This window comes from Schistocerca serialis, chromosome 4 (genome assembly GCF_023864345.2).
Source record: "Schistocerca serialis cubense isolate TAMUIC-IGC-003099 chromosome 4, iqSchSeri2.2, whole genome shotgun sequence".
NCBI classification, from domain to species: domain Eukaryota; kingdom Metazoa; phylum Arthropoda; class Insecta; order Orthoptera; family Acrididae; genus Schistocerca; species Schistocerca serialis.
The window spans coordinates 679427332-679443940 of NC_064641.1; the positions used below are offsets into that span (position 1 = coordinate 679427332).

General features: G+C 39.5%; 1 protein-coding gene across 6 annotated transcripts in view; it reads left to right on the top strand.

Annotated features, from left to right (window-relative positions):
- Nucleotides 1-16609, top strand: part of LOC126473165 (DNA ligase 3) — a 651156-nt gene that overhangs the window by 375336 nt on the left and 259211 nt on the right. For all 6 annotated transcript variants that reach the window (XM_050100039.1, XM_050100044.1, XM_050100043.1 and 3 more), the window contains 5 exons: nt 5958-6113; nt 6242-6373; nt 7010-7089; nt 7191-7278; nt 8781-8858. In XM_050100039.1, the coding sequence (XP_049955996.1) occupies nt 5958-6113; nt 6242-6373; nt 7010-7089; nt 7191-7278; nt 8781-8858 (534 nt within the window). The remainder of the gene's footprint in view (nt 1-5957; nt 6114-6241; nt 6374-7009; nt 7090-7190; nt 7279-8780; nt 8859-16609) is intronic.

The following is a 16609-nucleotide window of genomic DNA, read 5'->3' on the forward strand; positions in this document are numbered from 1 at the left end:
GGCATCAGGATAAAGTTGGCATTATACCAATTATACTATCAACTACAGGAGTCGTACCACACAATATCCACCAGTACATCAATGCAATACAGCTACATCCAAACTTATATATAAAACTACAGAAGTCTGTAATTATTGATACATGTTCAACTACCCGAAAGTTCCTAAATTCAATATAACACATACCATACAGTTAAAAGGAAGTGACGCTTGATCGAGGTCCGCGTCACTTTCCATTTCTAACCAGACTTAACGTCTGAGAAAGTAAAGAATAACAATAATAATAATAATAATAAGAGCCGGCCAGTGTGGCCGAGCGGTTCTGGGCGCTTCAGTCTGGAACCGCGCTGCTGCTACGGTCGCAGGTTCGAATCCTGCCTTGGGCATGGATATTTGTGATGTCCTTAGGTTAGTTAGGTTTAAGTAGCTCTAAGTTCTAGGGGACTGATGACCTCAGAAGTTAAGTCCCATAGTGCTCAGAGCCATTTGAAAAATAATAATAATGTTGCAAAGGAGCACGAGGATGTAAAGAGCAACTGATAATAGATGCAGAAGTGACATATCAAGCTAAACTAAACAAAGGTCGCTACACTACGCATACATTGATTACCAACAAGCTTTTGATAGTGTACCCCATTCATGATTACTACAGATATTGGAAATATACAAAGTAGATCCTAAATTGATACAGTTCCTACACATAGTAATGAAAAATTGGAAAACCGCACTTAATATCCAAACAAATTCAAATAATATCACATCACAGCCAATACAGATTAAGCGTGGAATATACCAAGGAGACTCATTAAGCCCTTTCTGGTTCTGCTTTGCTGTGAACCCACTATCCAACATGCTAAACAATACAAATTATGGATACAATATTACTGGAACATACCAACACAAAATCACACATTTGCTATACATGGATGATCTAAAACTACTGGCAGCAAGAAATCAACAACTCAACCAATTACTAAAGATAACAGAAGTATTCAGCAATGATATAAATATGGCTTTTGGAACAGACAAATGTAAGAAAAATAGCATAGTCAAGGGAAAACACACTAAACAAGAAGATAACATATTGGATAACCACAGCGATATCTGTTGAGAGACCAGACAAACGTGTGGTTCCTGAAGAGGGGCAGCAGCCTTTTCAGTAGTTGCAGGGGCAACAGTCTGGATGATTGACTGATGTGGCCTTGTAACACTAACCAAAACGGCCTTGCTGTACTGGTACTGCAAATGGCTGAAAGCAAGGGAAACTACAGCCGTCATTTTTCCCCGAGGCATGCAGCTTTACTGTACGGTTAAATGATGATGGCATCCTCTTGGGTAGAATATTCCAGAGGTAAAATAGTCCCCCATTTGGATCTCCATGCAGGAATTACCCAGGAGGACGTTGTTATCAGGAGAAAGAAAACTGGTGTTCTACAGATAGGAGCATGGAATGTCAGATCCCTTAATCGGGCAGGTAAGTTAGAAAATTTAAAAAGCAAAATGGATAGGTTAAAGTTAGATACAGCGGGAATTAGTGAAGTTCGGTGGCACGGGGAACAAGACTTCTCGTCATAAATACTTCTGGTTATAAATATAAAATCAAATAGGGGTAATGCAGAAGTAGGTTTAATAATGAATAGGAAAATAGGAATGCGGGTAAGCTACTAGAAACAGCATAGTGAATGCATTATTGTGGCCAAGGTAGATACGAAGCCCAAGCCTACCACAGTAGTACAAGTTTGTATGCCAACTGGCTCTGCAGATGATGAAGAGATTGATGAAGTGTATGATGAGATAAAAGAAATTATTCAGATAGTGAAGGGAGATGAAAATTTAATAGTCATTGGTGACTGGAATTCGATAGGGGAAAAGGAAGAGAAGGAAACGTAGTAGGTGAAAATGGAATGGGAGTTAGGATTGAAAGAGGAAGCCACCTGGTAGAATTTTGCACAGAGCAAAACTTAGTCATAGATAACACTTGGTTCAAGAATAATAAAAGAGGGTTGTATACATGGCAGAAGCCTGGAGATACTGGAAGGTCTCAGATAGATTATATAATGGTAAGACAGAGATTTAGGAACCAGGTTTTAAATTGTAAGACATTTCCAGGGGCAGATGTGGACTCTGACCACAATCTATTGTTTATGAACTGTAGATTAAAACTGAAGAAACTGCAAAAAGGTGGGAATTTGAGGAGATGGGACCTGGATAAACTGAAAGAACCAGAGGTTGTAGAGAGTTTCAGGGAGAGCATTAGGGAACGATTGACAAGAATGGGGGAAAGAAATACAGTAGAAGAAGAATGGGTAGCTTTGAGAGATGAAATAGTGAAGATAGCAGAGGATCAAGCCTGGAGATACTGGAAGGTCTCAGATAGATTATATAATGGTAAGACAGAGATTTAGGAACCAGGTTTTAAATTGTTCTCCTATACGAGGGCTAGTAGAAATCCTTGGGTAACAGAAGAGATATTGAATTTAATTGATGAAAGGAGAAAATATAAAAATGCAGTGAATAAAGCAGGCAAAAAGGAATACATAAGTCTCAAAAATGAGATTGACAGGAAGTGCAAAATGGCTAAGCAGGGATGGCTAGAGGACAAATGTAAGGATGTTGAGGCGGATATCACTAGGGGTAAGATAGATACTGCCTACAGGAAAATTAGAGAGACCTTCGGAGATAAGAGAACCACTTGCATGAATATCAAGAGCTCAGATGGAAATGCAGTTCTAAGCAAAAAAGAGAAAGCAGAATGGTGGAAAGAGTATATGAGGATCTATACAAGGGTGATGTTCTTGAGGACAATATTATAGAAATGAAAGAGAATGTAGACAAAGATGAAATAAGAGATATGATACTGCGTGAAGAGTTTGACAGAGCACTGAAAGACCTAAGTCGAAACAAGGCCCCGGGAGTAGACAACATTCCATTAGAACTACTGACAGCCTTGGGAGAGCCAGGCCTAAGAAAACTCTACCATCTAGTGAGCAAGATGTATGAGACAGGCAAAATACCCTCAGACTTCAAGAAGAATATAATAATTCCAATCCCAAAGAAAGCAGGTGTTGACAGATGTGAAAATTACCGAATTATCAGTTTAATAAGCCACAGCTGCAAAATACTACCACAAATTCTTTACAGACGAATGGAAAAACTGCTAGAAGCTGACCTCAGGGAAGATCAGTTTGGATTCCGTGGAAATGTTGGAACACATGAGGCAATACTGACCCTACGACTTATCTTAGAAAATAGATTGAGGAAAGGCAAACCTACATTTCTAGCATTTGTAGACTTAGAGAAAGCTTTTGACAATGTTGACTGGAATACCTTCAAATTCTGAAGGTGGCAGGGGTAAAATACAAGGAGCGAAAGGCTATTTACAACTTGTACAGAAACCAGATGGCAGTTATAAGAGTTGAGGGGCATGAAAAGGAAGTAGTGGTTGGGAGGGGAGTGAGACAGGTTTGTAGCCTATCCCTGATGTTATTCAGTCTGTATATTGAGTAAGCAGTAAAGATAACAAAAGAAAAATTCAGAGTAGGAATTAAAATCCATGGAGAAGAATAAAAACTTTGAGGTTCGCTGATGACATTGTAGTTCTGTTAGAGACAGCAAAGGACCTGGAAGAGCAGCTGAACAGAATGGACAGTGTCTTGAAAGGAGGATATAAGATGGACGTCAACAAAAACAAGACGAGGATAATGGAATGTTGTCGAATTAAATCGGGTGATGCTGCGGGAATTAGATTAGGAAATGAGACACTTAAAGTAATAAATGAGTTTTGCTATTTGGGGAGCAAAATAACTGATGATGGTCGAAGTAGAAAGGATATAACATGTAGACTGCCAATGGCAAGGAAAGCATTTCTGAAGAAGAGAAATTTGTTAACATCGAGTATAGATTTAAGTGTCAGGAAGTCGTTTCTGAAAGTATTTGTATGGCGTGTAGCCACGTATGGAAGTGAAACGTGGACAATAAATAGTTTAGACAAGAAGAGAATAGAAGCTTTCGAAATGTGGTGCACAGAAGAATGCTGAAGATTAGGTGGGTAGATCACATAACTAATGAGGAGGTATTGAATAGGATTGGGGAGAAGAGAAGTTTGTGGCACAACTTGACTAGAAGAAGGGATCGGTTGGTAGGACATATTCTGTATTGGAGGGCAGCGTGGAGAGTAAAAATCATAGAGGGAGACCAAGAGATGAATACACTGAACAGATACGGAAGGATGTAGGTTGCAGTAGGTACTGGGAGATGATGAAGCTTGCACAGGATAGAGTAGCATGGAGAGCTGCATCAAACCAGTCTCTGGACTGAAGACCACAACAACAACAACAACAACAACAACATGAGAGAACACTTTTCTGACATTTAAAAGGACATTTCACAGTTTGTAGCACTGTTCTTTTGGATGTCTGGTTTTGCTTCATTGGTTGAAAGTAGCAAATCTACAGAGTACATTTTATACATAGATGTGGTATTATCTATACAAATGTATGCTATAGGTTTGTTATTTCCAAGTAATGAAGTGAAAGCAGACTGCCAAAAGAACAATGCTACAAACTCCAAAACATCGTTCTAGATGTCAGAAAAAATGTTCTCGCATGTAACAATTTCGCACGTTAACTATTAAAAAAAATTCAGCATCAGTAGGTTCCAGTCTCAGGACCTTTAGTATGATGATTTGAGGCTCTACCAACTCGCTTACCAATGATCTTCATGTCCAGAGTTCATAGGTACCCTTCTCCTATACTCTGTCATTCTGGTGTTAGTTTTAATTACCATTTACACATCTTCTACCAGACAACAGCACACAACATGAACTAGAGCAGTGTTTTGGTTGATACTCCATTGGCAGGCAATGTTCGGTACCAATCTGAGTGTCTGAGATCTGCAGATTTGGGTGTTAGTCGCAACAGCTGAAATCAGCATGGTCAGTTTGTCTAATTAATGCACATCCCAACTATTCTTAGTCACCTATGACCTATGAAGAAATTTTAACTAAAAAAAAAAGCATCTTAAGGATTTGAGAAGAAACAGGAACAAAGGAAAAGGAATGTAAAAAAGTCACGTAGGGATCCTTTAACATATGCTTTTTTTTTACTCTTGGTAAATTTTGGCACTTGAAGAACCACCTTTTTTATAGGGGAAATACCTGCTTGAAAATAAAGTGTATGTGAGTGACCAACAGTCACCCCTTTAAGTGCTGAGTGGTGAACATGTGCGTTAGAAGTGGAAGTGACAACCTGCTAAGCTTTTAAAATGTTCATTCATGTAGATGTAAACAAATCTGTGGTGAAGCAACTTTAATATGGTATGTAATGTGGTGATTAGGGAAAAGGTTGTAGCAGGTACCTGGGGGGTGTAACAAGATGGTATTCTGCAGATTAAAATAATTGCAAAACTATGTATTATTCGGAAATTTTATGATTAAGTGCAGGAGTAGTAAATTTATGTGCTGAATGCAAGTAGGATTGAGGTGGGGAAGGGCTTGAGATGTGGAGGGATGGGATAGTGTAGGGTAGGGGAGGGATGGGGTGGGGACGTGTACCCTAATGTGTCAGGTTTGTGTGCAGCACATTTTCTCATCTGAACACAGCAGCCAGTCAGTGCAATCGAATTTCACTTTCACTTGAATACAGGACCCAATGGGAAACATGTCACAAATACACAAAGTTGTTACACTTGGAGAAACTGAATAGTTATTTTATGTTCCTGTAATGTAACTGTTTAGTGTAAGTTTGGTCCTCATGTTCAACTGCTGTTACCAGATTTAAAAAACAACTACACAAACAAACTATAGTTGTTTGGCCAACATAGCTTTGATATTGTGGAAGTTGTAGTCAATATCTGATAAAATTTGTCACTATATCAAGTGACTGAAAAACACTCTAATGATTGTTTCCATTTGTGAAAATGGCTCATAATACAAGTGTATGTACTTTCTGTTTTGTTAGGCTGAGGCATGTAAATCTGTTGAACAAGCAATGAAAAAATGTCCTAATGGGATGTTCTCTGAAATAAAGTATGATGGTGAAAGGGTTCAAGTTCACAAAAGAGGTGATGATTTCAAGTATTTCTCTAGAAGCTTGAAGCCTGTGATGCCCCATAAGGTATGTTAAAATCAATCATGAATTTATAAATAGTTTGTTATTCATATAAATTTGTAGTTGTTAACTTTTATACCAAGGCTGTACCCATTTTGATGTTTAATTCAGTACATACCTTCTGATTCCCCAAGGTTTCCCATTTTAAAGACTACATACCAGAAGCATTCCCTCATGGCAAAGATGTGATACTTGATAGTGAAATCTTGATGATAGATACACAAACTGGGAAGCCATTACCATTTGGTACTCTCGGTAGACAAAAGGTAAGTATATTTTTGTTTTGGAATCTTGTGAACCATGTTGTAGCAATTCTAAATGCAAAGTCAAGAAGAATAACTGCAGTCAATTGTAAGATCATTGATGGATATGGATTGCAAATGTGAAACTGATTATAGTCATTTAAACTTCAGTGATCAGACCTCTCTGAGAACATCAGATGCATGCATAAAATAAAAGCACACTGTATCTGTTAACAATATCCCGTACTATCTCTGTTAAAAAGTTACTAAAGTTGATCTTATGAGCCTAGTCATGTCGCTCATGGATTTGATAAATATAATCAATAAGCTCCAAATATTGATATATTGATTTGTGGATTTTTATTTCTTGCTGTCAAAATATTTCTCTCTTTCTCGTACAGTAAATTTTTTGTGTTGGTTTGTCATTTAGAACAAACTGCATAACAACATTCACTAAAAAAATAAATTGACTTTGTTTGTTTTCTGGTTATTTCTAAATGAACAAGGTGGTCAGAAACTCTTTCAGAGTTGCCTTTTAATGTGTGCAGAATGAAATAAATTTAATATGTAAACAGTCAAATTATATTTTTTAAATTAAAAGGCAGATGATAATACATGAGCTTAATATTTTGATTCAAGCTTTCATTTTAATTTTTTCAGAAAGAGGGGCTGAAATCTGCCAATGTATGCCTGTTTGTATTTGATTGCATTTACTACAATGGTGAAATTCTACTGTCAAAGTAAGTCTGTTTTAAGTCACAATGCTTGTTACTCTGTCACATAAAAACAGAAAGTAAATGAATTGGAAATTCACTAACTGGTCTTGTTTCATAACTTTCAGACCGATCAAAGAAAGAAGAAAGATTCTGCACAGTGTGATGACACAGATACCAAACAGAATTATGTTCTCGGAGGCAGAGGAAGTTCATGTAAGGTGCAACATGCTTAAATTCTTGTGGACCATATGACATAACATAATAATTAAAGTGTTTTGTCATAAGGTATTTTTTTCATCATATGTTGTTCAATGAGGCGTATTTCCTTTGAACTTAATATATATTTTAAATAATAGCCATCAAATTCAAAGGTAAGCTAGCTCATTACCCTCTTAAAATTTTTTCCTTAGAATCCAAATGTTGTGTAAAGCATCAACTGGCAATATACACCTATATACATAGTCTCTTGAGGGATGTCAAATGTTGGTGTATCAGCAGTTTTCATTGTTGTGTTATCTACCCTATTATATTTGTATCCAAAACAGCTGTAAACAGATGTGTTACACAACTGGCAGACAGCTGTTACTGCAAAAGAGCTGGAAGTGAACCTAATTGAGATTTCAAAAGATTGTTGAGAACATCATATATTTTCAGTAATGACTGATAAATTTTGTTGAGGCTGTGATCCATACCTTTTTATTTTACTTCACAATATGATTATTTTCCAGGAAAATATGAAAGACGTGAGAGGAGTGAGAATGTAGTGCCTCTCTTTTCTGCCACAATCTGTTTGGAAATATGGCTACAAAGTCTTTCACAATGTATTTCTTGAATAAAAGTCTCTCGGTGTACGTGCCGCGTCAATTCAGTATAAAACTCCAAGCTTTCGACCACTACCTCCACGGTCGTCATCAGGGCTAAAACTGACTGTCAGAAACTAGCGGGGCTCTGACTTTTATATGAAAAGGATGGCTTCCGATTGCCTGGAATACATCATAGCAACAGCGATATGGCGCGTAGTGAAGTGGTGCCCTCTACTTCCATAGATGTAGTTTCTATCCCGCGTTGCTTGCAGCACCATCCCTTGAATCAGGAGGTAAAGTGCGGGAAGTTTTCCTCTGCTATTTTTCTTTATCCAGTGCACTCTTCCAGGTGTATCTAAGGGAATAACTGTTGTCTCTGTTAAAGTTATTATTGCTAAGTCTAATTTTGACTGCTTCACGGATCACAGAGTCCCAGTAATTCGATGCGTGGGCTGTTACTCTCGTTTCTTCAAATAAAATCTTATGCTTGTTAAGCAGGCTATGCTCAGCCACCGCTGATTTTTCCAAATACCTGTATTTCAGGTGGTGCTGGTGCTCGATGCAATGGTCGGCAGCGGTTCTTACCGACTGGCCCACGTTTGGAAATACATATCAATAAGGTTGTGAGGGGAGAGGGAGGGGGAAGGGTGTGAGAGATCAGGCATCAAGAGACAAATGTATTACTTGTGATATGAAGTCAAGGTATGAAAATTGTGACATAAAATGAGGTTTCACTAAAAGCACTTGCAAAAAAAAACCAGTTACCCAATCATATGTTCACACACAAAGGCACATCATCATGTGCATATGTGAATTATTGTAACCTTACGGAGCTCAAGCAATAACTGTTTACATAATGGTAAGGGCAGAATTTGAAGTTTAAGTTATGAGGTAATTATTCTTTCATTGCAGCAACCAAAGCAACTCGAAGTAATGATTGAGAAGGTGTTTAAATTGGGTCTGGAAGGGCTGGTTCTCAAGGATCTGATGGTAAGCTGCATTTATTTGTACAATCTTTAGTGTTATTAATTTATATTTATTCATTTTAATATTTTTCAAAGTAAGTAAAATGCATTAGTTAAAAAATAATGACAGGAATGTCAAAAATAACATTAATGCTTATGATGCAAAACATAAAACTATTGTATTGTTTCTCTGCTGTGGTCTCATTAGCTTATTCTGTTTTGTAACCTTAAAAGAGAGGCCTACATACAACAGATTTTGAGTGTGAAATCAGATAATTATTGGCAGATAAAAGGATGAAGGAAGAATGTCCGACTGCTGACAAGTTCCTTGGAAGTGGAGCACATGTTCAGGTTAGGGAAGGATAGGGACAGAATTTGATCACTATCCCAGTATTTGCCACAAGTGATTTATGGAAACCATGGAAAGCCTAATTCTTCTTAACAGCTGGAGAGGGATGTGAACAGCTATCCTCTTGGATGCGAGCCCAGTGTTTTTCCACTAAGCCACTGCACTTTGTGAAATAATGAGAAGTGTACTTGCTTCGTGCATTAGAGTATGGTGTGTGGAACATGCCATCAGTGATAGAAACAGGCTTGGTACATATGGTGTCAGACATATGATGGAGTGACTTAAGTCACACTAAATGGATATGATAGGTGATTGTTTACTTAAAGATCTCAGATGGGTAACTTGACCCTATACCTGACCACTTGACACTGTAGAGTAGATCGAAATGAATATCTGGCAACTACCTGATATCTGGTATATCTGCCTAATTTTAATATCCAGCCAGATACCATCTTGGCCTTGTTTTCTTAGATTGGATGAAACTTCACATTCTTTTTGTTAGGTGATCACCATCCATCCTCATGATATGACCATAAAATAACAATCGTCTCTTCTTAATGGATGCTGTGATAGGTTCTGTCTTGCTGTACAAGTCCTCATTTGCTCTCATTTGCCATTGTCCATCAACCCATCTATTACCTAGGATTTTCCTTAATATCCTACGCTCTCGCTTTTCAGCCGCTCAGCTTGACCTTGTTTATTCATGATCAAAGTTTCAGACTTGTAAAAGCCCTCAGGATTTACAACTGTGTTATAATATTGGTACGTGGCCCCTTTACTCATAGACTTTTTGTTATAGGTATTCTTTGGCAGTTTGTATGCCTGGTCTAACTTCCTCATCCTGACATTAATTGCTTCTTCTTCTAATCCATTCACCTGGATGACTTCACCAAGATTACTGAAACTCTTAACACGTCCGATTTTTTTCAGTTTGCTGATAATTCATTCAGGTCCATCATAGTGTCTCCCATATATTTTGGTTTTTGAATAGAGATCTCGAGTCCAACTTTTTCAGCAATTTCTGACAGCCTATTGATCTAGTTGACTGCTGACTCTTTATTGTTAGCAAAAATGGCCAGATCATCTGCAAACGCCAAGCAGTCAATATACACCCCTTTGTTCTTATGACCAAGTCTGAACTGCTCTTCATTTGTTTCTTCTTGTGCTAACAACCTTCTCCACTCTCGAATGACCTTTTCCAAGATGCAGTTGAAAAGGAGCTTGTCTTCCACCTGTTTTGATTGTAAAAGGTTCTGAAATATCACCCATAACTTTTATTTTTGACACTGTGTTAGTGAGAGTTCGTTTGATCAGCTTTCTTGATGTATCATCCATCCCAAACTCTTCCAAAATATTTATTAATGCCTCTCTGTCGATGGAGTCATATGCCTTCTGAAAATCAACAAACATGACCACGTAGTTATTTCCTCCAGTTTTTTTGTACCTGATGATGTTCTTTAAGTTAAAAATCTGTTCTGGGCAAGAACGGCCCTTTTGATAAACGGCTTGATATTCCCCAATCAGTTGGTCAAGATGACCTTCTATTCTGTTCTGTATTGCTTTGGAGAGAAATTTTATATGAGATGCCCCTATAGTTATTGACATTCTTTTTATCGCCTTTTTGTGTAGAGGATGGATTAAAGCTGACTGCCATTCAGTTGGTATCATCCCAGTTCTCCAGATCTCCGCAGAAAGTTGGACTAGTATATCTAGAGTTTCACTATTTGCCAGCTTCAGTAGTTCCGCCACTATTGAATCCTCTCCAGCTGCCTTATTATTCTTAAGGTTGTTGATGATCTCTTTGAGCTCCTCTTTACCAGGTGGAGATGAGTTGGGTAGTTCATGGATCAGGGCACATACAGTGAATCTTTCTTTCGGTTCACCACAATTACATAGGTTTTCAAAATAACGAGACATGATTGTGCAGTTTTCCTTGTTAGTCAGGTCGACCTTTCCATTTTTGTCTCTAAAACAAAGACTAGGGGCTTGGTATCCTTTCAAATTCAACTTGAACATCTGATAGAAGTCTCTGGCATTGTTTTTTCAGAAATCCTGATCGATCTGTTCTAACTGCTGTTTCTCATACAATCGTTTAGCCCTTCGTAAAGTTTTGGCTGCATGTTTTCGAACTTCATGGAATATATCCAAATCTTCAGGTCTCCTGGTTGGGTTCCATATTTTCCAGGCATTTGTTCTTTGGGCCACCACCTCATCACAAACCTCATTCCACCATCTATGCTTTCTCTTTTTCTCTTTTTAGCTGTCAGGATTGCAGTATTAGCTGCTTGTTAGATCTTGGAGGCAATGTCCGTCCATTTATGAGATTCAAATGTCGGTTGCCGGTGGTATTGTTCCAATACATTTTGATTGATTTTGAGTTTCACGATGTCATATTTATGAATTTTATTTCTGGTTTTCATAGACTTATTGAGGGGGATGAAATTCATTTTGATCTTGAAGAGGTAATGATCAAAGTCAAACTGGGCACCTCTCTGTACTTTAACATTCACTGTTTATTATTCCTTTTAACAAAAAAATAAATTAGTACTCATACAGAAATATAGGTAAATTGTGGCAAATAAACATGCTCTTTTTCTGCTTGGTAATAAGAAATTTCACTTTCTTGAAAAATATGGTCAGCATAACAGAAAAGTCTTTCTCTGTATACATTGCTGTAAGATAAATCTGACAAATTGTGTCAAATTCACATGCTGTGTCACATTAACTGACAACCAAATATAAGGATTGCAATTATGGTCAGTTCAAATTGCCTTCAAATTATAGTCAGTATGTCTTTAATGTTGCACTGTCATTATTTTCATTTGACACCTTGCTAAAACTACCCCAGAACATGTAGTGAGCTTTGCAAGTCACAACTGATTCAGTCTTATCTCCCCAATTTCTTTTAGCAGGCATTGGACATGAACTACTACATATGGAGGATTCTTCATAAAATTCCATTGGGATCTTCTGCCAAGCTCTTCCAGCTTCAACAACCATGAAATAGTATGCCTGGGATGTTGGGCCTACAAAGGTTGCAGTCAAGTGTATTCAGATCTTTATTTGAGAAGCTAAAATGAATTTCTAATTCAATTTTCAATGAGGCTCTGTTGTGTAGTAAGTCATATGTTCTTTATGTTCTCTCAGCCTTCCCTAAATACTTATTTAATGGTGCAACATGTGGTATTACTTTGGATGACCAAGAAAGACTAGAACTTACTTTTGGTTTTTCTTTGAAGGACTTTGTGAGCTGAATGCACAGCTCCATCAAACATCACTGACCAGATGTTAGATTAGTAACCACATTTTGGTCACTCATATACAGTGATGTGTCCCATTTTTGTCCCAACAGGTGCTCTACTTAAAAGAAAAGAGGAATTGCACATTGTTCTGATATCTCGCAGCAGCTGATGTTCTGATAAATATAACTCCTTTTGAATCTCCCAGTAGAGCTCAAATGACTGAAATGTGTTGTGAGATGTACACTCCTGGAAATGGAAAAAAGAACACATTGACACCGGTGTGTCAGACCCACCATACTTGCTCCGGACACTGCGAGAGGGCTGTACAAGCAATGATCACACGCACGGCACAGCGGACACACCAGGAACCGTGGTGTTGGCCGTCGAATGGCGCTAGCTGCGCAGCATTTGTGCACCGCCGCCGTCGGTGTCAGCCAGTTTGCCGTGGCATACGGAGCTCCATCGCAGTCTTTAACACTGGTAGCATGTCGCGACAGCGTGGACGTGAACCGTATGTGCAGTTGACGGACTTTGAGCGAGGGCGTATAGTGGGCATGCGGGAGGCCGGGTGGACGTACCGCCGAATTGCTCAACACGTGGGGCGTGAAGTCTCCACAGTACATCGATGTTGTCGCCAGTGGTCGGCGGAAGGTGCACGTGCCCGTCGACCAGGGACCGGACCGCAGCGACGCACGGATGCACGCCAAGACCGTAGGATCCTACGCAGTGCCGTAGGGGACCGCACCGCCACTTCCCAGCAAATTAGGGACACTGTTGCTCCTGGGGTATTGGCGAGGACCATTTGCAACCGTCTCCATGAAGCTGGGCTACGGTCCCGCACACCGTTAGGCCGTCTTCCGCTCACGCCCCAACATCGTGCAGCCCGCCTCCAGTGGTGTCGCGACAGGCGTGAATGGAGGGACGAATGGAGACGTGTCGTCTTCAGCGATGAGAGTCGCTTCTGCCTTGGTGCCAATGATGGTCGTATGCGTGTTTGGCGCCGTGCAGGTGAGCGCCACAATCAGGACTGCATACGACCGAGGCACACAGGGCCAACACCCGGCATCATGGTGTGGGGAGCGATCTCCTACACTGGCCGTACACCACTGGTGATCGTCGAGGGGACACTGAATAGTGCACGGTACATCCAAACCGTCATCGAACCCATCGTTCTACCATTCCTAGACCGGCAAGGGAACTTGCTGTTCCAACAGGACAATGCACGTCCGCATGCATCCCGTGCCACCCAACGTGCTCTAGAAGGTGTAAGTCAACTACCCTGGCCAGCAAGATCTCCGGATCTGTCCCCCATTGAGCATGTTTGGGACTGGATGAAGCGTCGTCTCACGCGGTCTGCACGTCCAGCACGAACGCTGGTCCAACTGAGGTGCCAGGTGGAAATGGCATGGCAAGCCGTTCCACAGGAGTACATCCAGCATCTCTATGATCGTCTCCATGGGAGAATAGCAGCCTGCATTGCTGCGAAAGGTGGATATACACTGTACTAGTGCCGACATTGTGCATGCTCTGTTGCCTGTGTCTATGTGCCTGTGGTTCTGTCAGTGTGATCATGTGATGTATCTGACCCCAGGAATGTGTCAATAAAGTTTCCCCTTCCTGGGACAATGAATTCACGGTGTTCTTATTTCAATTTCCAGGAGTGTATATCAGTAGTGATTGTTCCTGTTCCTTCAATGATTCAGTTGCAACCCTCTCAAGTGAATGGATGAAACTCACAGAGTTAAGCATCTTTCACAATGTTAGCATCACTTTCATGAATGAGTAAATGTAATTTGCTTTGGTGAAAATCTTGGTGATCCATGATGATATTAAGACCCCTTGCCATGCTTCCTCCAGTGTGAGAGCTAAGGATAGATTTCATAGCAAAACTCTGTTCTGACTGGAATTAAAGAGCCAACCAATGAGCTGTGAAACTCAGGAAGCAGTTATGCAAACAGGCCCATATATCAGACATTACATAAACCATGAGAACACCTGCAGTATCTCTCTTCATTTTTTTCATAAATTCTATCATAGATGGCAGGAACAATTTTGTGGAAAATGTGTGTTTGGTTTAGTATTTTATAGCAGGGTAAAGATTTTTCTACAAGTCCTGTAAATCTTCTCCTCCCTTTGAAGGATAATGGTTCATTGTCTAGTGAAATAATTTCTGCTATTAAATGACGATATTTCTTGTCTTTTGCAGTGTTCATACACACAAGCAATTTCCTTTCAAACTGTCCTCAGATAGTCAGTTGCTTATGTCAGTGTTAATGATTATCTTCTTCCAGGTTTGGCTAATGATGATGTATAGGCACAGCAGCAGCTGTACCTATATTAATTACTGAGAATATATCTGAGTATTTCATTTTCAAATGATTTTTTCATAGCTGAAATACCTGTTAGACAAAAAAATATTTCATTGGATATTTTCTGTTAGTTTCAATGTTTTTTATAGGTACATTTCACAAAAACATTTGCACAACCCAAATTAATTTAATTCAACTGTTTATATATAAAAAACAAAGATGCTGTGACTTACCAAACAAGAAAGTGCTGGTAGATAGACACAATAAAAAACACACACACACAAATTTCAAGCTTTTGCAACCCAAGGTTGCTTCATCAGGAAAGAGGGAAGGAGAGGGAAAGATGAAAGGATGTGGGTTTTAAGGGAGAGGGTAAGGAGTCATTCCAATCCCGGGAGCGGAAAGACTTACCTTAGGGGGAAAAAGGACAGGTATACACTCGCACGCACACATACATATCCATCCACAAATATACAGACACAGGCAGACATATGCAAATGCAAAGTGGTTGGGCAGAGATGTCAGTTGAGGCAGAAGTACAGAGGCAAAGATGATGTTGAATGACAGGTGATGTACGAGGGGCGGCACCTTGAAATTAGCGGAGGTTGAGGCCTGGTGGGTTACAGGAGGAGAGAATATATTGAAGGGCAAGTTCCCATCTCGGGAGTTCTGATAGGTTGGTGTTAGTGGGAAGTATCCAGATAACCCGGACGGTGTAACACTGTGCCAAGATGTGCTGGCCATGCACCAAGGCGTGTTTAGCCACAGGGTGATCCTCATTACCAACAAACACTGTTTGCCTGTGTCCGTTCATGCGAATGGACAATTTGTTGCTGGTCATTCCCACATAGAAGGCTTTACAGTGTAGGCATGTCAGTTGGTAAATCACGTGGGTGCTTTCACACATGGCTCTGCCTTTGATTGTGTACACCTTCCGGGTTACAGGGATGGAGTAGGTGGTGGTGGGACAGGTTTTACACCGGGGGCGGTTACAAGGGTAGGAGCCAGAGGGTAGGGAAGGTGGTTTGGGGATTTCATTTTATATATATTTTTCCCCCATGGAATGTTTCCTCTATTATATTCATATCATTAATTTGAACCCAACAATTACATTTGTTATTGTCACTGTTGCATTTCGAAATCTTTTCTGTCATCTTACTTTCTCTTTTTGTTTGTGCAAGTAGTTTCACTTTGTATTCACCTTCCCTTTTTACCGTAAGCTACCATACAAGTTTATCCTGCCTGTATATACTCAATAATATGTAACTTACTTCCAAACCATAACCAAAAAAGTTTTTACCACTTTCAACACTACCGCTGCTTTAAAATCCACTGTTCCCAGTTTACAAACATTTCTCGTGTAATCTCATGAATACTGTTTCACAGCTTCAGTTCCTTTCACCTATTTAACAACAATTTCGGCTAATTCTAACAAGTTTTGCTTTACTTCCATTCCTGTTTTTCCCACATAACCAATCATTTTTTAGCAGCTTCCCACAGGTTTTAATGTTATTATTTCTTCATCAGACAATTGTTAGCCTCATTTTCATAATCTGCTACCACATAACCAGTCCTTTTAATACATTTACCCGCAGTTTTTTCAAAATTTTCCCTAATTTCTCCACCCTTTAATGTATTTTGGAGGCAAAACAACTTCTTAACCTTTGTGCACATTGTTGTTTACCAACCTCAGTTCACCACAGGATCAACATAGCTCAGCTTTAACCAACACTTTTTGACTTTTTTCACACCAGAACTCCAGTTGCTTTCTAGTTCACCTTTATCTCTCCTCATATATTTTTATTTTCATTTTAGCTTCATGTTACACTTTCCACCTTCTAATACCATGTCACCCTCACAACATCCCCATGACAAC